Source organism: Xiphophorus couchianus, chromosome 11 (genome assembly GCF_001444195.1).
Source record: "Xiphophorus couchianus chromosome 11, X_couchianus-1.0, whole genome shotgun sequence".
Taxonomy (NCBI): domain Eukaryota; kingdom Metazoa; phylum Chordata; class Actinopteri; order Cyprinodontiformes; family Poeciliidae; genus Xiphophorus; species Xiphophorus couchianus.
In genome coordinates, this window is record NC_040238.1 from 3,236,427 (window position 1) to 3,258,929 (window position 22,503).

The 22,503-nt window shown below is 37.1% G+C and overlaps 1 protein-coding gene across 1 annotated transcript in view; it reads right to left on the bottom strand.

Moving 5' to 3' along the window:
• The window catches only part of LOC114153399 (rho GTPase-activating protein 26), a 70,904-nt gene that overhangs the window by 24,453 nt on the left and 23,948 nt on the right, over window positions 1-22,503 (bottom strand). Inside the window, exons 2-11 of the mRNA XM_028031935.1 lie at window positions 10,562-10,657; window positions 9,504-9,565; window positions 8,975-9,046; window positions 4,817-4,918; window positions 4,616-4,726; window positions 4,257-4,361; window positions 3,136-3,265; window positions 2,781-2,881; window positions 2,367-2,461; window positions 455-533 (exon numbers count right to left, since the gene is read on the bottom strand). Of these exons, the coding sequence (XP_027887736.1) occupies window positions 455-533; window positions 2,367-2,461; window positions 2,781-2,881; window positions 3,136-3,265; window positions 4,257-4,361; window positions 4,616-4,726; window positions 4,817-4,918; window positions 8,975-9,046; window positions 9,504-9,565; window positions 10,562-10,657 (953 nt within the window). The remainder of the gene's footprint in view (window positions 1-454; window positions 534-2,366; window positions 2,462-2,780; window positions 2,882-3,135; window positions 3,266-4,256; window positions 4,362-4,615; window positions 4,727-4,816; window positions 4,919-8,974; window positions 9,047-9,503; window positions 9,566-10,561; window positions 10,658-22,503) is intronic.

Sequence of the window (22,503 nt, forward strand, 5' to 3'; positions counted from 1 at the left end):
ACTTCTTTTTCAAGTGTGGCTGTATCCTGCTGTAATGCTCAATCAGATTGAACTGATTAAACTTTAATAGTTACAAAACAAACATGTCTGAACATCAAAGGCGGCTTTACAGATGAGGTAGAAAACACAAGCATTTTATTTTACGACGGGTCGCCCAAGTTCTGCAGCTGCACGTTCCAGCTTGCGTGGTGTCAATTACCTTTGCCCGTTTGCATGCGGACATGAGGGAGGTGTCGAGACATGAACGGTTCTGAATGTGGGTGCAGAGAGCAGCACTACAACAGTTAAACGTAGCAAAACGTAAAATTTGTAAGCCTAAACTAAGCCATTTGTTGTACATGTGAAAAAGTTGCACAAAAGCTCAGAGGACATGATGTCCCCTTCTCTCCTCCTTTGTCTCCATCACTGTTTGTCTTCATCATATAAGCACAAACTAGTAACCATGGCAACCTACCGGTTCTCTACCGTCCATAGCCTCCATCCACAACCTGCGATCCTCCTCTGACAGAGCCTGCATGGTGATTATGCCTTGTCTGCACACGCGCACACACACACACACACCCGCACACACACACACACACACACACACACACACACAAAAGGGACATTAGCGTTTTAAATTTTATGGTAAGTGGCAAACATTTTCAGTTAGAGGCTGTTAGATCAACAAATTTCCCAGTACTGGCCAAATGCACATGAAGAAGCACATCATAATACCACATTTTGCACAGGAGCAAAATGCCTTATAAGTAAAGAATACCTGTAATCATGACATTTTATTTGCAAAACACTGTAGAAGAAAAAAAAAACACCTTTAAAAAAAACTTTCAGACTGATTTGAATATGAAAATTAGATACCCCCCCACCCCAAGTGCGAAACGTGTTCTGTTGCACGTGCCAGAGATCTGATTCTAATCTGCTGAAATCTGATGATCAGATGCTCAGATCAGATTTTTCACCATAAAAGGATCGTAGGCAGATGATGTACGTTCCCTGAAAAATTCATCAGCTAGCAAGAATTCATTAATCCATGAAGAAAAGACGAGTCATTGTGAGAGGAGCGGCGTTCACTGTGTGTTCTCAGTCACCAAAACAGTCTCATTAGCTAAATCTGTCTCTGCCTTCCTACAAGTTCACAATCGATCCTAGTCACTCTGTCAGCACGAGAACATTCATCTTCTTCTTGCTCCCACGCTCTTCGCCAATCATGATACACTGCCCCGATACAGGACATCACTCATCCAGACGCACTCTGACCAGAAAGCACAGACACATCCTGCAGCCTCTGCTGCTAAGTAAGTAAAACTTCTCAGCCTGTTATAATAGTGGTGGAGATTTAAGGTGAAAAACTTGAAAAATATATTATCAGTTTAGGGTTAGGGTTAGTCCAAAGCTTTTTTAAAAAGTTGTTAAGTCACAAGAGACAGAATGCTCTTGTTTTAGAAGCATTTATGCTTTGTAAAATGTAAAAACAGTATGAAAACACCAATCAAAAAGACTTGAAGGGCAAGAAATGCAAAAAGAGGATTAGGAGGTAATGTAGAGGAAAATGTGGAAGAGCTAGAGAAAGGACGCGCAGACAGAGAGCCAACAGGTTTCTTCTTGATTAAGCCAATGGCACCCTCATGTGTCTGGGGGGCAAATTACAACTCTGCAAAACCTAACATGTTGGGAATCCGCTTTGTTAAATTGTGTTGATCTAATATACAGTTTCACCTCAGTAAGTAAGAACATCAATAGGTTAATTATGCAAATCAATAAAAAATGTAAAACAATCTATACTTTTCAGTGTTTACTTTTGTTCGATTACATTAGCCTAGGTCATAATGAATCCCAATATTCTGTCTCTTAGAAAATGTGAATGATTTTTGTGATTTCAGGTGAAAAACTATGTTTGGAAAGTCACAAACGGTCACTGCTACTGAAGCAGGTTGTTCACAGAGTGCTGCATTCAAGGATATTAATGGAGAGTTTAGTGGAAGGCAAAAGTGTTGTAGAAAAAGATACACAGCCAACTGCAGGTTTAACACAATTATGCAGCTAATGTCATTCAAGAATTTGGAAAAAAATATAAAATATTCCTTTTTCTATTTGTTTAATCCTGAGTTTTTACAGCTATGAGTAAAACCATTAAACCTAGCAGAAATAAACCCCAGTTATTTCAGTTTGTTTACATAATAATTTTATCTTTTGAACTAAATTGTTAAAATAAATAAATATTTTGATGATATTTCAAGTTGTTTTAGATCCACTTGTCAGTATAAATAATGTAAAATGATAATAGATGAGTAGGAGAAAGGAAAATGGTTTCAGTATCCTTTCATTTAAAAAAATGAAGCAGGTGATCAAACAACAAACTCTCTAACCTGTCGATGGCCTCGACATCAAAACAGAACCTCTTTTCTATGGACTCCGTTTTCCTCCTGGTGCACGACTTCAGGATGAAACTCTCCTCCTCACCCTGATCAATATTAAAAGAGAGGTAAAGCACAGCACTGTAGTACAATAATAACATTCACACAAACAGGTATTTCAACTAAACAAGCATTTCACACGGTGATGGAGGTTAGCTTGATGAAGTAAAGCAAAGCAAAGATGAATCACTTTGCTCTTTCTGAAGCTGCAGATTAATTGACTCTATATTTCTGACTGAAAATTTCTTGCTAAAGTTTTTATGCTTCAAAGTGAAGTGCTACTTTGTGTTGATTTATCACACAACAAATTATAGCCTGTGGTTTAAAATGAGGAAAAGAACCCTGATTGGTGAGTGACACACTCACCATTTTGCCCCCTGATTTGGGGTCAAAAACAACCATGGCGAACTTCTTGGGGTCACGGTGGTAAGTGCAGTAGTACTTCACCCACGTAGAAACAAAGGGACCTGAGAAATAAAGAGCAAGAGCTGAGATGATGAATGATTGCACCAGACAGGACAAGAGGATAGAGGAATAAAGAGAAAAGGTCAAAGAGATAGAGATGGACAGAAGTAAAACAATAGCAGCAATAAAAGCTGAGTAGGCCCAGGTTCAGGGATAAAATGTGCTACCATGGAAACCACATGAAGCCTTGGCTGCTGTCAGGTCACAGATACAAGGTGGTTTCTGTAAGCAGAAACCGAGGTGGGCTTTCACTCACGCTTCTCCAGCACGAACAGGTAGCCCTCCATGGTGTGCTGGCTGACACTCTTGTGCTCATGAGGGTTCTCCTTCATCTTCCTCATCAGACTCTCAACCTCAGACCTTGTGCTCTCAAAACGGTTCCTTGTCTGTACGCACAAGTACAAGAAGCAAAATCCGTACTGATTACACGTTACCTGATATGTTTCCTATCAAAGTATGCCAACAGGAACCTTCACACAGGCAGAATCACATTCAAAAGCATTTATAGACAGAAAATTTGCTCCTGTCAGCAGAGTCTAACTAATATTTGCTAACTGAGAATCTTTGTAGAATTGTCAAGCCTTGAATTTGCAGAACGTCTTAAGAAATAAAAATAACCTCTGTAGGATTAGGGTTCTTTAACTAGGAATAGCTACATTTATGCCTTTTATTAAATTTGACACTTTTGTCTTTCATACCTACTTAATAATGTCTGTCTCACTTACCATATTTTTGGGCCAATTTACATTTCTCAGTTAGTGTTTCTAGCTGTTAGATCCCCAAAGTGTACGCTTGTGTTGACATGAAGTAACACCTTGTGTTTTGTTCCAGGCTCCTGCTCCTCTGAGACCAATTAGTAGAATCCTATTTAAGAAGCTGCATATTGTAGGACATTCAAACGAGTCTTTGTCCAGTTGAATGTCATATATTCTCATTGATTGTGAAGATTTAAACTCCTTTTTTGATAATGTAAACTTTTGTATCAGACTGTCTTTGTAGGAGAGAGTTACATTTTATTTAATCCTAGTTTTCTCCTGTTAATGATAGGTTGGGCAGGTTTGTATGTATTTGATCTTGAAAGTGGAGTGTTTATTACTCAAAAGCTTAATCTTAGTCTCATCCAACCAAAGCATTTAGTTCCTGGTAATATAATGTAGGCAAATTCTACACATTTACAGTCATGACTCCAGAACAAATATAGCTTTGTTATGGCACAACTTCCAAAGTTATGGCATAACAATTAATAACAGCTTACAGGACACCAAACAGCTGGAAACACTGACATCAATCAATACAATTAGGATTTCAATTTATCTGTAGTCCCAACTACATATAAACATAAATCTAATACATGTTTGTTTGTTTATGGGCTCTTACATTCTGTATGCTGATAGTGAGATCAGTTTTGAAGTGGTTGAAGTCCTTTGCCAGCTCATAGCCATGATGATAGTAGGTGAACAGGCCTTGAAGAAATGCCAACAGCTGAAACAAAGCCCAACAACAACAAAGAGGGAATAATATGACCAGGCAAATTAAAAAAAAAACAAAAAAACCTTATTCTTTTAAATGTGGTCAACAACTTTCTTTTATATCCTCAAAAACCACAGTTGAGATGCCCTCAACTAAAACTCAATCATTGTTTGATACCAAAAGAAGACACATCAAGGTGTAATGCAAATCATTCAGCAGATGAGTTAAAGGAACACGTATAATAACAAAATGCGGTGTTGTCTTACGGGCTCCACAAAGTCAAACATCTTCCTCTCTTGGACCTCTTGCACCTTAAAGACGTACTCCAGAGAAACTTCGTAGAAATGCTGCCTCACGTGATCCACCTGGTTGTCTGCCTAAAACAGAAAATAAAATGCGAACAAGTGGTAAATCACAGGAACAGAAGGAGAAACTCAAGAGATGTAGACGCAGACAAATGTCCTTACTTCATGTAGATGGGACTCTTTTTTCTTTGCTGAAAGGCTCAAATGCTTCTCCATCACTGCACAATATTTCTCTGTCTCTTTGTCATATTTCTTCTTGGCTTCCTGCCACACAGAATACAACACAATATAGTTTTTCAATCAATTTATCAACTAATATATCTTTATTGATGATCCCCTTTTCCAATAGAGGAAAAGCCTAAAGAAGCATCACACAAACAATGTGTACTAACAACAAAAGAAGTTCCCTGCACTATATTGGAAATCTTGTATATTTCCCCTTAAATGGTACCATGTATGTAAGAAAAATGCTTTTGTGGGTTGAGCCACAGATTTGTGTTGCTGTACCCATTAAAAACCATCTGAGTCTTCCCTCAATATAAGATTCTGCAACCAGCGAAACTTTAATAATCTCAATAGATGGAACTTGCTCCTCCAATATGTCAATTTTCTACTCAAAAGAAGTAGATCAGCTAGTGTTGGATCAGTTGTGTTGGTGTTGGAGTGTTGTGTTTCCTCAAACTTTAATCACCCAACTGAATAAACACCAGCAACCAAGAGTCAATAACAGAATAAGCTTCCTGGTATTTGCAAAGAGGATTAGACTAATCTTTCATTGGCACAGTCGACATATATACAACCCTCAATAATATTAATAATAAAAATAGGAAGAAGAAGCAGCAGCTGTTCAGCTGTTTTATGAGCAAAGAGCCTAAACATTTCTGAAGGTTTTTTCCTCAACATAGAATATATCCTTCTTTTTTTTTTTTTTTACAGGACTCAGAGTCAGACTGTCCTCTGTGGGAGCCCAGCTGTTTATCAAACAATAGAGTATTTCAGCACAAGGACAAAGGCACATGGTCAGATGATAAGCTGGGTGTAGGCACAGAGTTTAAATATACTGGGGGAAAGTGTTCAAACTAAGCAACAAACAGCTGGATCTTTCCACTGGTCCAGATGGGAATTAGAAAACAGCTGCAGAGCACATCAGGAAGGATGAGTCCGACTCTAAATATCAAGGCCTCTGTTCAACGTCTGCCTCCTTGATTCCCTGTAGAGACTCAGTCTGAAATTACTATCTCTGCAACCAACTTCTGTAAAGATTTTATTGTAGCCTTCACATGCTTTATGTAAAAGATAAAGAAGCATCTGCAAATCAATAAAACCAGCTAAAGGCCAGATTGCTGTTCTTTTACAATACTTAAAAAATAATTTTGATGAAAAGTATTAATTTTTCCCCACCAGCAGGTGGCAGTGTGGTTCAGTAGATGAGGATGTTGACCTTTCCCAAGAGGGCGCAAGAAATATTTCTTTACAGAATCCAACATCAGCACTAAGTTGACTCATCACATTTACAATGACGGCATAAACCGCTGATTCAATATGCCAAGTAAATAATCACAGAAATCCCACAAGGCTTAATCATTACACTTGGTATGTTCAGACAAGCATTCGCCTCTTTTGGTTATTTATCTTGCAGCATTAAAATATAGTATCTAATTTTACTGAGCAGGTATTTTGTTGGGCAGGTTTTAAAGACAGTTTATGGGATATCTGGGTTCCTAACTTTCAAATCCAAACAAACTGTTCCACTAAATTCCACTAAAATATTTTTGTGTAAACATGCAGTTGAAATTTCAAAACAATTGAGGGCAATTGGGACAAAGAGGCTGCCAAGAGGCCGACAGCAACACCGCAGGAGCTGCAGCCATTTCCCACTAGGTTGTGGTATTTATGTGACAACAATCTGATGTATTTCCCATGTGTCCTGACAAAGAAGCAGGACAGACGCTTTTGTTTCCAGAAAAAAAACACTCAAGCTTGGTTAAAATCTCCCAAATTGTGTTATGGTTTGATGAAAACCAACAAGAACTTTTGTGCCACAGTGCCAAACGCTGCATTTGGCACAAAAACAACATTGTGCTTTACCATAAAACACCAAATCCACTATCAAGCACAGTGGAGAAAGCATCATGCTCTGGAATAAGAGCTGCCATCATGATCTCAGAGATTTGGAGAAATTAGATGAGATAGATAAACATTACCATGACAAACTGAAACATTCAGACGAAACTCCTACACAAACAGACTGAAAGCTGAAAAATGAAAAATAACTGAAAAGGTGTACAATTGTAACATACTAATTAAAACACTTTGAAATAATCATGGTTGAAACAAAGAGCTGCATATAGATACATGTTATTTATAAACGCACATTAAAAGCAGGAAAGGAAGAAGATTGTCTAATGTGCAGGGATAGGTTATCCTCAGATGTTAGTAATTTACACCCAACATATTTGTTTGTGCTCATTGTTGATTCTCAATATATTTGCTTAAATAATTCAAGCATTGTTAAAAGAGAACAGAGTGGCATCATATTACCAGCAGCACATCCTGCACAAACGCCCGTTTGAGAGCAGTTTTCAGTAATATTTTCATGACCCTCAAATTCATCTGGGAATTATGTTAGGATGTACAACTAGAACTATGTCTTCAGCTTACATTTGTTTCTTCAGAGGTAGGTGAAACTGTGTCAAACAAAGACTTTACCAGTTTGCTTAGTGCTTAACTAGGATTATCGTTGTGACCTAGAGACTGCACATCCGATCACTGTGCCACGATCAGACAATGACTGAAAACAAAGGGAATGGTCAACTGTAGACTACGAACAATGTTTATACAGATTATAACCTGTCATATTTACTACACAGGGAAGGGGTAATACTAAAAATGTGTTGAACCTGAAAAAAGCTCCTGTTTTGGGGATTGTTAGGATTGTTTTTACAACCCTGATCTATTTTTGGGTCTGGAGCTGCCAGCACAGTATTTTGGTTCATACTCATCATATTGTAAATCAAATTTGAGATCCCTGCTTGCAATATAAGATTTTTTTCCCCTTTAAAATGGGATTAATGGTGAGGCAGAGGCAGCAGTGGATCCATGTCTGTCTATTCTCAGATATTGACCAAGTTCTACCAAAAGTAGTATATCTATGAGTGCAGCTTTAATGCTTGTATTACAATTTTCCAACGATCAAAATAAAGTGCTAAGTTTCTGAAAACGTTTTTTTTTTCTGTGAGTTCAGTTAGCATACAGCTAACTGCGGGTGCATTACAATTAAATGATGCATGTTGTAGTTGACACACTCAGTAGAGTAGTAAAGTAACTTTTGTAACTAGGGAAACCTTGTGTGGAGTTAAATAGTTAGGCTGCACTGCAAAAACTACAGTACTGACAAAATATCTATCTTACAATTAAAAGAAAGGATTGACAAAAAAAGAGATTTCAACATTCATAATAATACTAGTGAATAAATTAAGTTTAACTATGATGAAATGTGGGGCGTGCTGTGGTGGCGCAGCACGCCCCACGTTTGGAAGCCTTAGTCCTCGACACGGACGTCGCGGGTTCGACTCCCGGTCCCGACGACCTTTGCCGCATGTCTTCCTCACCCTCCTCACCCTCCTTCCTGTCTGCCTACTGTCTAAAAAATACGAGCCACTAGCGCTGCAAAAACTCTTTGGAGAAAAAAAAAAATGGAACTATGATGAAATGTAGTATGCTGAAAAGTGTAAGAGTGAAAAGAGTTTCTTCTCACCAGAAAAGAGTTTTTAGGTGCAACACAAAAGTGGAATGTTTGTATTAGTAGAACACTTGTTAAATGAAATTCATTTATATAGTTTACACATTTTGAAAAGTGTTTTTTTTTTTCTTCTTTATCTACTAGGTAGAATCCAGGCATGCATACACCTTAATAGTGCAGCAAAATTAGCGGAATTTTTTTTTTTACCTTGTTTTTTTACTCAAAATAATTTGATTGTACCCTGCAGTCTGAGAACTATGTTAGACCTACGTATGTCAATTCTTATTGTAGTTTTTTATAAGCAAGTTGTATTCCTATCTTCCTTTACCTTTTCAAGCACAAACATGAAACATTTTAAATATTTTTCTGTAAATATGAGAGCTATGTGATTTTTATTTTAAAAAGCGTACAACCTCTATCAAGGTTTTGTGTGTTGTCCAACCGCTACAAGAGCAACAAAAAAAAGGTTTATTGATCAATGTTTCACTGGCAGTGTGAACACATCAATACTCATTCACAGCTCATGTATGTCCATTTCTGGGACTGGTCCTGCAATAGTACAGAGTTGCTCCTCTTACCTTGGCTGCACTGATCTGCTCTTTCCTAAACCTCTCCAGTGGAATAATCAACACATCGTTGGCGTTTTCGATCTACAGAAGGGAGTACACACTCAGACATGTTTTCTCATTCAACAGCAGGATATCTTATGGCATGTGTGATATGAACTTAATTAATAATTATCAAACTAGAGCTGTTCAACTTCAGAGAACATTAACAAAATCTATCAGAGACAAATTATTTAATGCAAAATACCACGAGATACTATCGATAGGTTTCTTAAAGATTTTATATAATCAAATCCTTATTTAAATATGAAAATAAATTCCAGAATTGTTCTTACTTTTCCAGACTATGCAAACATTTTATGTAGTACACAAAGATCACAGAGGCCAAAGCTTACTTGTAAATTTGAATATGGTATGACATAAGGAACAATGGTTTTCATGTTTTGACCAAAGGTTTTCTTATGTCAAATAAAGAAAAAAACAAAACAAAACAGAAATAAACTAATATGTATTAAAAGTAATCAATGCTTTAGTCACTCACCATCCTTATCCTTTCATCCTCCAGGTTTTGTAGAACAGCTGCAAACTCCTGAAGTGACTTGGCTGAGGAAAGTCAAGTTGGTAAAAGCAACATATGAGACAGATAAAAACAATAAATAAAACAAGAAGATGTCTTATTTTGAAACAAAACTTTAATTCAATCCAGTTGAGATTACTTTTAGTATAAGTACAGGTAAAAGCCAAAAGGTGAGTTTGAATGGAATTTGTTCTTGTTCATGGGTCCTTCAGAAAACTCTGTAAACTCATTTTGATGCAGCCGAGAAATTAACTGGGAATGAAATCCCTCTTTAGAAAGTTTGTGTCTGATGTTTTCACAGTGAACACAGTTTCCCGGATCACTGACAAGCGAGACACTCCTACATTGTTTGGGTCAGAGTTTCCACTTGAGTTGCCTCTGCCTGTCTAACACTTCAGGCTAATATACAAACACAGACACACTTCATCTCATACTGAGCACGTGCAGAAAGGGGGAGTACTTGTGAAAATAACAGCTTCCACAGGAATCACAATCACGACTGCTTTACAGTCAGATTTTACAAATATTTTATCCAGTCATATAGAATTATATCTTAATTTCACCTGTTTCATAATATGCATCTCCTTGCAGCAGCAGACTCTGTAGCAGGGAGAATATCAGTTCTGAAATGTCTATGAATACTCCACACAAACAACAGTTCAGCCCAGTTGAGTGTCAAGCTGTTCAGGAAAGATAGCTGGGGATAGTTAAACAGTAGTGGGTGGGTCCGAGCGAAGCTCGGAGCCAAGGCCTGCACAGACAGAGCCGGGCAGTCATGAGAGGGGTGTGGCGCCGGCACTCCTACTGCAGGATGTTTGAACAGAAATTGTCCCGATGAGTACTGGGAATTAATAGTTTTATTCTACAGCACAACATTGATATTAGGCTGACCCTGTTCGCTTTAGGTCTGCAACTCTTAAAAAGTGACTTATTTCTTTGTTTTTCCATTGCATACAGTTGTGTCTTTTGTGTCTTCTTTTTCTGACACACCGGTGTCTAGGGTAACATTTCAACACACTCACCAATGCATATCTCGTCATCTGTTTCAGCATCACCAATACACTGGAATTTGAAGTCGTTGAGAGAGTCTGCAAACTTCCTCTTTGCTGTTGACAAACCTGACAGAACAGAAAAATAAGAAAAGAGTCATGTTAACTGAGGCACATTATAAATAATATGCATTTCTAAATGATATTTACCTTAAACTGTGAATGTGGATGTAATCGGTTGCATAGACTCATAAAAGGCATTGCATGTTTGTGTAACTTTGCCTTAAAATATGTTAGATACCTGCCTTCTATTGCGGTTTCTTAAAATAAGCAACCTCTCTTACGTTATGACATTTCTTGGTTAGAACTTTTTTGTGCTGCAAAAGTTCAAAAAGTTATATTAACCTTAAGTCACGTTAGCCACATAAGGCAGTAAAAGTCCTTCAACAGTTGCATGTGAATCCAAATAAAACATAAGGCACTAAAAGCGCCAAGGAGAAAGACACTCGCAGCAAGCTTGGCTTCTCTTGCATTATAACTCACGGGCAGATTTGGCTTCACTACAGCATTTCCTGTTGCTGGGCTGGCTGAGGTCAGCCGCACACAGGCTCAGAGTGAAATAGGGGCAGGATAATGAGGAAGGCACAAATGGAGACACGTTATTCATACGTTTCTTAGAAACCACACGTTGTGGGGGAGGTCTTGCATGCAATCCTGACTCAAGGAATCAAGGCCCTCAAGTAGACTTAAAATAATGATCATTTTATATGGTTGGTTTGGGGATAATATCTGGTCTTGTGTTTTGGTGGTCAAACAAGAAAGAGAAAGACTTAAAGGGGTAACATTATGTTGTGGTAAAACTCAGCAGGGAAGTCCTACTTTTTAAGAAGGAGCAGGACATATTCAGAACGAACGTACCGTTTGAAATCCAATGATAGTTTAGAAAACAAAGATAGGATTTGACAAAAATGACAGAAATGGACAAATCATGTCTCTTACAGAAACATGGGGGAGTCATGGGAAGGACAGTGAGTGTAAGAAGACCGGCAGTAGTTGGCTTTGCTCGTGTACATGCTGCAGTATCGGTGCAGTTTGCCAGTCAGAAATGAATCCCAGGCCTCTCGAGTCCTGACGGAACTGCCAGAGAATTAGACATGCTGCTGGCACACAGACATACATCATTTTCTCTCTTAAGACTGACACAATGAATTACTGCAGGATGTCACCAAGCAATGAGTCAGAGTGGCTTTACCTCATTAAAATTATCCAAAGAATGATGAAACTGAAGCCAAAGTCTGAATTTGAAAGATAAGAACTTTAAATACCAAAAATCTGCTAATACTAACAGAATAGTAGTCTCAGATTGGAACCAAACACTGCAAACAGTAGAGGTGTGTAGCATCTAATACACATTTAATGAATTGAATTACCTAAACATGTTTAATCGATTATTGTTTCTGATGGCCACCAGAGGGCAATTATTGTATTCAAATAAAAAAGGCTGTGTTCCCCATAACCTATTACCTCTGTGAATAGTTTTCTAAAAATGTGCGTTGCAAATGGCTCACTTTTAGTTACCTTCAGTTCAGCATCATGTTCAGTTAAATCTCAGTGGAAAAAGCCAAAAAACGAGTATATTCTTAAAACTAGGGTTATTGTGATGTCTTAACTTATATATTTGCATTTTTTAAACTTGAATCTTTCTGGGCAATAGGGTACTTGCCTCTGACCATTATTTACCCTCCTTTATCCCCACTCCATCTACCAGAATAAAAAAAATTTACTCAGACAGAAGTTAACCTCATAAATGACCCTGGCAGGGCAGAGGTACTTTCATATCAACCTCCTCCTTGATGGGTGGAGCTTATTATCTAAATTAGCTCTTAGTGGCAGTATTTTATTTCACAGCCTTACTTTAATCCTATTGTAAGGACCTTTGTAATATATTTTTCTATTTGCAGACAAGTCCACAACTTTAACACTACATTCACAAAGGAGATCTTGATGCTAAACTCTGTTTTTTTTTGTTAAAATTAAATTTTTTTTGTAGCTGTTAAGACGACATGATCACAATCAAACTTCTGTGTGAATGTCGACCCTCATGCTCAGATGAAGTACATGCACATACCATATTGCTTTTGATAAAACTTCAATGGCAGTAGTAATTACAACACAGTTATAATTTAAAGGGCAAATATTTTACTCAAACAGTCTTTTCATCCGTATCAAGTTCTTTCAGAACCATTAAACATTGGAAAACATGGCTGCAATGTGAACTTCCGTTATATAACCGCATATGATGTAAACAAAGTTTTCTATCACACATTTTTCACTAATCTTTTATTTGCTCTGTTTAAACAATGCATGAGGGCGATGTTTGCAGCATGGGTGGCCTGTGAGAGAATGAAAACCGGCTCTGCCAGCAATGACGTCTCGTATTTTTGTGCATTACAAGAACGCCATCACTCATTTAACACATACCCTTACTTCATTCTGTTCTTTCTCATTTTTCCTTCCTACCACTGACAGTTCCCCTCTGCACCTTGCAAGAACAGCGAATTTCATTACTTTTTTCTTTTGTGACTCTAGCCTTTGCTTCTGTAAGTGGTCCCTCTCATAAACTAACCACAAACCAATGATTAAGACAGCAGAAGCTTTCAGAAGAGTAAACTCTCATCCCAGAATTCACTTTGCGGTAAAGGCCAGCACATTCTATGCTCAAAGCAAAGTCAAAAATAATTTCTTAACTTTGAGGTGATTGTCCAACATGCATAAAGTACAACAGACTAATTAGTCTGACAATGGCTTGAAAATGTGCAACCATACAAGTACTAAATAGTGTCATGTTATCAAGCCAGTAAATGTTCACACCTCAGCAAATACTGAAGGTACTTCAGTATTTATATATCTACCGTTTACACAAAACCATTGACTAAAGAGTAATGAACAGATACTTATAGGAACTCTGAATGAGAGGTAAAATAAATCACCCAACCATTGGAGAGCTGTACCAAAGAGAGTTGATTCAGGGTCTGTACGTCTCCAAAACAACCATTAGATTAATTCTATGCACCAACCGGTTGTTTGACTAGCATCACAAACATAAACATAGAGTTTGCTAAACATGGCAAGGACTGTTTTTAGTCAAATAAGACTAAGACTGAGGTCTCCTACTACAAACATTCTGGGTGGGTTTGGCATGAAACAAAGGATAATTATTTAGAAATGCACCTCATTCCAGTGCTGAACCATGAATAGGCGGAGGTTCAATGTACAGGCAGTGCTGACAAATTTGAACCCACATGTCCAGGAGTGTTCTATCAGTATTGACACACACACACACACACACACAGAAACCAAATCACAGCTCTGAGGTCATTCAAACTAAACTTGCAAATCAAAACCATATTGTTGGCCAACACATTTCTCTAAAATGCTTCCAACATAAATGGATTCCAATAAAATAAGGCAATGTAGCAACAAGTACATTGTAGAGAGGCTATTGTGTAGGAGAAGGTCAATAACAAAACAGTAATGCCTTCACATTTATGAAATCTATTCTAAAGTGGTGATTTACATGTTCATGTTTAGCAGATAGTTAAATTGGGAAAAGCTTCACGTTTAGACAGCATCATCAAGATGCCTTGAGTCAGCTGTAGTTATCATGCCAGGCCACTAGATGGCACTATGATTTTAGCATGTCATCAAATGCACATGTGCTTTACACCCTTAGCTCCCACCTCAATGTAAACGGCACCCTATCTCCGTCTCCCATGAACAAGGTTTTCGTGTAACATACATATTCCTTATCAACAACACAGCACATGTTTTTGTTGTCATCTGCTTGTGCAAGAGTAGTGGAGTATTTCACACCTCTGAGTGGGGTGTTACGGAGAAGTTTCACTCAGACCTGGTTTCAAAAGGTACCAATGGGAGAGACTGAGGTCCTTGGTGTCATAAAGACGAGCAGCTGGACTGCAACAAAAATCTTAGTTTAGCTGAAGAGTGGCTCTGTGTAAATGGGCCTAAATAATGATTAAGTGATGATCCAAAGTGTGATGAAAAGAAAGACAGAAGCAAGCAAAAGAAATCTGTTATAATGTCAAAAACAAATACTTTCTCCTCAAAAAGCAAAAACAGAAGAAATGTAAAGATACTTTTTCACACTACTTATCTCATAGAAGAAAGAATGTCAAATAGAGTTAAACTAAATATTTTTTTTGCATCTGCAGCATTCCATCATTGGTACAGCTGATTTATTACTAGACCTATTGTTAATGTGACAAAAAATTAATCAGGGTAGGGAAATATGTGAAATATTTATAGTATGGTATTTCAGATTTCAAGTTTAAAAAAAACAACACATTGTTGATTGTAGATTATGCATAAGCAATGTTCTCTTGTTGCGGTTTAGTTCACGTGTGCGTGTGTGTGCAAGTCTATTAGCCAGTCCAGCCAAGAAGGACAGCAGAGGATGGTGAAATCTAAAAATAGGTGACCCTGTTGACACTGGCCTTGTCCTTTTCCTCTCTTCTATCACACTTATAAGAAAGGATTCCTGCCATGCCTCTGTCCTTGATCCCCTACTAAACACACAATGCTGGGAAATGAAGGAAATTTTTATTTAAAAAAAAAAAAAAAACACTTTTTAGCATTACAAATAAAAATTGTTTGTTGCTTGTGCTTAAAATTCAAAATAGATCCCCAAACATTTTTCACTGCTCAGGTAATATTGCAGTTATAAGATTTATTATTTAAATTCAAGGTTTTATTATAGCTGTAATTTTTAGAGTTTATCAATTTTATGAAATCAACCTTAACTGGTTTTCACCAGGTTAGTGGGAGGCTGCCAACGTACCCAGAGAAAACTGGTGAGAAGAACATGAAAAGGTGGCGAAAGAGCCCCACAAGGACTCCAATCCTGGACTTGATACAAAGCAAAATAGCTACTCTTCATACTAAAATATTTATCGCAAATGTGTTATCATCACCATATCACTATTTGTTGGACTTAATTTTCCAAAAGTCATGAATTCATCTTTTGCATGCCAATTCTATAAACCATCTGTTGGGTTTTCACTGTAAATGCTCGCCCCTGATGTATAACAATCCCAAAATTACTGAAGGTCACAGGGTTTGCAGAAAGATTTACAATGACAGATATGAAAGAGGGAAGTGAGGTAAATGTGGATATATCTCAACAGATAAAGAAATTTCAGACATTTTAATCAATATCAGTACTGTAATTACTTTGCCTTCATTTAAATGAAATAATATGTACCATAAATCCTTAATCCTTTCTTCTCTTCCACTGAATCTGCTACCAATATGAACAATAAATGAGGATCTGTTCAATCACAATTCAAGGGCCAGTTATTTCAGGATATAAAAATCAGAGATTGGAATTGGCAGAGAATTTTGAAATAGGTGCATTTTCAAATTTTGCTTTGACAAATCAACTTTTTACAGAGATTTGTCACTTTCAAACCAAAAGTGTTTTTGTCAAGCGAGAAATTGGGTGAGAATAATTCTTTGAACCGTAACATTTGACTCATGCTTAGTTCGTAGTTTAACAATGACATCTGCATACTAGGGACCACTGCTGGAATGTGACATCTTGCACAGCAAAACACACACATAACACTGTCAGCTACACAAAAGGCATGTACAATTAACCACAACCATGCAGCGGCACAACGGGCCGTTGTGTGTGTGTGTTGTCCGCTCAAACCCACAAATACACAATCAAAAGAATGGGCTAGTGTGATATCAACAGGATATCCAGTGGTAGCCTGAACTCTTTGTTCCACACAGATGCGAATAAAAACCTCATTCATCAACTGGTACAAGCTCACACAATATTCATCAGCAGAGACAAAAGAAAGATTTTAGTCCCTTCATTTTATTCTTTGCATGACCTAGCAACCAAGCAAAGACTAGAATTTACTGACTTAATTAAAGGGCGAAACATTGCAAGTCACACTGCAGCCTACAACAAGTAGCATTTGTCTTGATAAACACTGAAATGTAGGAGAGATTATATAAAGAAATGTAAATATTACTTAGTGGCTGTTCTTGTTTCTAAAAGCGTAACAACATTATTTTAATAGTGTTTACCCCATGTGGCTTCAAAGAACTGTGACTCTTGCTGCAGCATGTTTCAGTTAGACTTGGGAGCATTATAATTTAGAAAACAATATTTTATGCTGAAGACAGCTCACAAATTTGACAGAATTCTGACAGATTAAACCAATTTTCTAAGATGTTATAAAAAAATACCAATGTAGTTCAAACTGTTTCTCAAATCATACAAAGATCATTTATTACAGCAATTTTTGCATAAAGACAAAAATAGACAAGTGTTATTTGGCATGGAATTTGAATAACCTCCAGATTGAGGTTCAAAAACATGAGTTGGGTTAACTGGTGGTCTCTCTTAATTGCCCTTTGATTTAAGTGTGTGTGTGAGGGGGTGTGGGGGTGTGTGGGGGCGTGTGTATGCGTGCATGGTCATGCATCTTGCATGTCTCTGTGTTGCCCTGTGATGGACTGACAGAGTGTACCCTGCCTCTTGCTCTTGATGAATTAATGTGTTCCACAATTATTGGCATTCATGCAGTTAATAAATGTTTTCTAATTGGACTGTCCTTTGTCTTTTCATTCACAAGGTGAAGGAAAAGATGCATTTTGGGGGCCAGTTGGCCATTTCCAGTCAGTTTTACAGCAAGTAAGAAATGAAACATTTCCGCTTTATCTGAAAGGTATGCTGTATTATCTTTCCCATCTTGAAGAGTGATAAAAGGAAGAGGTTATGTCACGTCATATTTATACCCCAGGAACATGGGAATTCTTAGACTATTAATTAAATTAATGTTATAGTTAAGTAACTGTAAAAATGCCTATATTGTCTAGGAATGCAATAAAAGATTAATTCGTTCTAAAGCTTTTTCTACATCTTCACCATATGTGTCATTGCTTGTAGACTGTACTTAAGGGAACAGAAGAGCTTTTGCTAGTATTAGGAAAATGTTAAAAAACTGAGCAAGTGTTTGAAAATGTTGTTTCACATCCCTGCCCAGGTAGTATTAAAAGTCAAAAGGAAAAAATAAAACTCAATGTTCAATGACAAAATCTTAACCTGATCTGATGAACACTAACAACCTCATTTTATAACCTCCTTTGTTTTACATTGATCCAATCAAAGAAGCATAATTTTTACCACTAATTCCAGGATGGAAACTAAACAGTGTTGAAATGTTAATTTATTTAAACTCCTGCCAAATCCCAGTTCATCTGACAGCAACTAAATCTTTCAGGGCCCACTCTGCTTGCTTTATTGTAATACATGCGTTAACGGTTTGGATTACTTGCATTACTCATGTTGTGGGGACATAAATCTGTTAACACTGTAACATTACTGGGCTTTGTGGCCTTGTCCCTTCTTGGGACCAAATCACGGCTTGAACAAACATAAATGATTAAGTTTTTGTTATGAAAGCTTGAAAAAAGATTAATATGAGGGCAAACGTACAGTTAGAAATTATTGTTGGGGTTAAATCCAAGAAATAAGATATCTGTATGAAGTGTGAAAACAGAATGTCACTCATACCACAATGGTTGATATTGGCTGTGGCAATACATCTGACCGGTGTTGTTCCTGTTTCCTTTGAAAAAGATGTTGTATGTATATGCAGGTCACTGCATGTTTAATATAAATCTTGGCATGAGCAGTCTGTCCTGTAACACAGCTTACAAGGTCAGTTTGAAACTTAGAAAAAAATTAAACGTTTCCGTCATGGCAGCTATTAGTCATAATGGAAGGGAACATGTATAAAAAAAACCTAGGAAGTGGACTTAGCTGCTTTTCAATGTTACCAAGGTGACTGAAGGGTTAAGGGAAGGTGGAGGCCAAAGGGTGTCTTTCGTCTGTCCGTTCTGCTGTGTCAGCTTTAAGGAAACCTAGCTGCATGGGTGAACACTGACGAGCAACATATTGTTCCTGATCTCCCACATTAATGATTTATGTAGCCATGAAAGAAGAGCCTTGTGTTCAGCAAAGTCTCAGATTTGTCATTTTTGTCCTGTAACACCATCCGGAAATACAGCTCATAGATGTACAATATTATCAAATGTACATCACCCGAAAGCTTGTAATAAAGTGATATATAGTATGTATAAAGCAGCTTGTTGCTCAGATGCAAAAATAAAAAAGATAATTACTGTTAAATGACTTCAGTTTACACAAGGACAGTAATAATGAAAGGGTAGTAATTGAAAAAATTACAAGAGTCTTAATTTTAACAAGATAAGAATAAAGAACAGTTATTTTCACAGTTTATGTTTAGGTTATAAATGACAACCTAACAGGAAAGTGAAGACATGGAGGAGAAATGGTGATGGAAAGTCAAAACGGCATTGGTTTTCCCAGAATGTTAGTGTACTAAACATGCTTTCAATAAACGTTGGTGGAAATCTCCTAAAAACAACATTCAGGTTTTCAACACAAACATTTCTACTCAGATGCATTGAACACAAACAAGGTCAACTCGCAATCACAAACAGTTAACAATCCAGCTAGCTAACCGACAAAGAAAGTAATTAAGCAAATAACCAATTCATCACCCAGCCATACTCCTTATTTCACCAAATAGTCAACCACCCAGAATACAATTCAACAAATCAACCAATTACTTAACTATGATTCAACAATTCAATCACTTAAGCAATCAAAAAAAATCAATAAAACAACAAAAGATTAAATCAATGAATTCATTAACTAACCAATCATTTTAACAAACATTCAACCATTTACTCAAATATCACATAATTCAACCACTCAATCAACCCCTAAGCCCTTCCATCCAATCAACAAAGCAATCAATAAATTATGTAACCAACCAATCAATCTACCATTCAACCAGTAAAATCAGTCAAAGAAAGAACTTAATCAATCAACTGAGAATCCTTTGAATTAATCTAATAATCAATAAACAGCAGTATATCAATCATTTAACAAAGTAATCAATCGACCAACCTATCAATCACCATATTAACAGGTTATTAGGTAAACAATAAAGTTATCCACCTAAAGTTTAGCTTAACAGTGACTGAAATTAAAATGAAGATACAACTAAGAAAGAGTGAATATGAAAAACATTTCATATGGAGATACGCAAGACAACCTTTAACTAGTTAATCAAAACACATAAATGCAGATGCTCGGTGCAGTGCAGAGTAGTACGGCTATGTGTGATCAGAAACATTTCAAAACTCTGAAACCTACAGTTAGAAAAAACTCATTCGATACAAGTAATACAAACACACATACACTCATGAAAAACCTCCTGTATACTTTGAAATCACACTTCCTGGGGCCACTTGTATAAATACTTGCGCTGGTGGCTAAAGTACAGCCTGAACCCAGCCTTACCAGTCTACTCACCAGTCTTACCCTCCAACACTAGCCAATGTCTCAGTTTTATTTTTAACAAGCATTTCACCATGAAGAGAGTGAAGAAAATGAGACACCCTTTATTCTAAATTTAAACAATTAAATTAGACTCTGAGTGAGACGGGTTTTTCAAAATTTAAGTACATGGTAATTGCAACTTTATAGTTATGAATGGCTGTAAAGAATAATCACTAAGAAGAAGCTGATCTTTCTCTTCAGGGCAGGGATAAGATAACTCTTTGTTTGCATTTACAACAATATAATGCTCTTAAAACTTTTGTGTGCTACCAGCATCTCTATAAACACAGACAGGAGAAGAAGGAGACTTGAGCTGCGCTGAAAGTGGGAGTCATGATAGTAAAACATAAAAACCTACCGGTGCATTCAGAGCCCCACATTTGGAACCACTTAGAAAAAGCAAACATGGGCCAACACATGACACAGCACCAATGGCTGACAAAGCACACCCGGCGTATGCACATGCACACTGGAAACATTCCTTTTGTCTATCCCAGGAGATGGCTTCCAGCACATCTTAATGCAGAGTCTAACGGGACAAGTGTGAATGTGCTAAGGATGTTTTTTCTTCTTCAATTTACCTGACAAAGCCTGTTTGGATCAAATGTCAAATATTTCAAAAGGAGAGCAAGTCCAGTTGCATTTTAATCAAGCACTACACACAATTCATCTTTAACGCCAGCCAAACTGCCGATGCGTAAGAGGAATCACATGGATGGAATTTGAAAAAGCAAAAACATGAAATGATCTTAAAGCAATCTTAAATTTCTAATGGCAAGTGCACAATGTGTGGAGTGTTGTTCTCGTCACTGCTTGTTCAGAGTTCTTTGCCCTGTAATAGTACCATGCTCATCAGAATCTGACTGAATGGCACTCAGAGGCCAACAAAGCAATGAACAATGGCTATATAAAGCAAGGGAACAAAACGACGCTAACAATGACAAACAAAAGCCCAAACTAGAGAGAACTGAAAGTTAGACGGTGAAGTGGGGGCAGGAAGGGCTTTGGAAAACCGAGAGAAGCAAGACGGGAGAAAATCCTAAAGCTGCAGAGAGGAAAAGGGGGAACTGAGCTGAGAAACAGCTGCAGGAGATAAAAATGTGATCCGTTACTGCCTGAATTAAGTAGTCAGTGAAATTACAGGTTTGACAACATCACAAGAGAAAAACTACTATTAATACCATTAATTTCCTTTATTTCAAGTAATCACATATACATTGTGTGCTTAGCAGGCACTGTTAATGAAGAGTCCAAGATGTTTACGATTAGCAAAGCAGAATAAATACCTCAGACAATAAAACTAAATTGCATGTTCAACCTGTAAGATTAGCTGTTCCACTTCTGGGTCAAAATGTGTCGTACAGTTTCTCCTGTTTTAGCTTAATTTCACACAGCATGCCATGCATCTGCTGCTGTATTTCTTGCTCAGTCATCCACTCTTGTTTCTATTTATCTGGAATCCATATTGAAGGCTTCCAAATTCCATCTTTTGCATTACTCAGAATTAGTTTGGGAATCAACTTTAAGATACTTTTGCATGTTAGCATGTCGATGCATTGAAACAGATTTTATCCCCCAAGCATCATGCACTAGATCTCTCCGTCTTTACCTATGAAATTAGCCATGATGGATTATATCAAACTCTGTTTTTAAGGTATCAATGGTCAGAAAGACAATGCAGACACTGGTTGTACAGACAACAGCTGTGATAGTGCTGCCAAACCACAAATGTGCACAAGAGACCATCTTGCAAAAAACGAGTATGCTATTTAATGGCATATAAACCACATCCTTTAGAAAAGCTGAAAATAGATGTACATCACTGAACAAAATCTTTCACATTAGCAGGTGGAAGGAAACAAAGTTAAAGCTAGATTGGGGAAATTATTGTCAGAGATGACTGCTCTTCTTTCAAAAATTGTGAATTACTTTATAATTTTTAGTGGCCACAATTAGTCGATTCTGCCACTGCATAAGTGGTGAGGAAAAGAGATTTTTCACATAATGCACAGAGTGAATTTTATGAAGTGGTTTTGAAATGTAAATCTTTCATTCATAGTGATTAATAGAAAAAATTACAATGTTTATGAAGCAGCTTAGCCTCTTTTTCTTTTGTTAGTTCAGCATCAGTAAAATATTTCAAATAAGATACTAATATTTTCCAAAAACGGTAAACCCAAACCTATTTTATATTACACTGTACATTTTTAAAACTGGTATATTTCCCTCCATCTAAACTGTTTTTATGGATTAAACTCAAAGTTAAATAATAATTACAGCTGCATATTCTAAAGAAAAAGCATCACTACTGCAACATCAGCATGTGTAACATCAATATCTTAAAATGCCTTTTAATTTTAAATGACTCTGATTGGTATTTGGGACAAAAGTGCCTGACAGGGACAATAAGCCAAAAGGTCCAAAAGTTGAATTATGTGATGGAGTCTAATATTTATAGGTTCTCCGTCTTGCTGTGGGAGGAAAAAGGGACCACTGTACATCACTG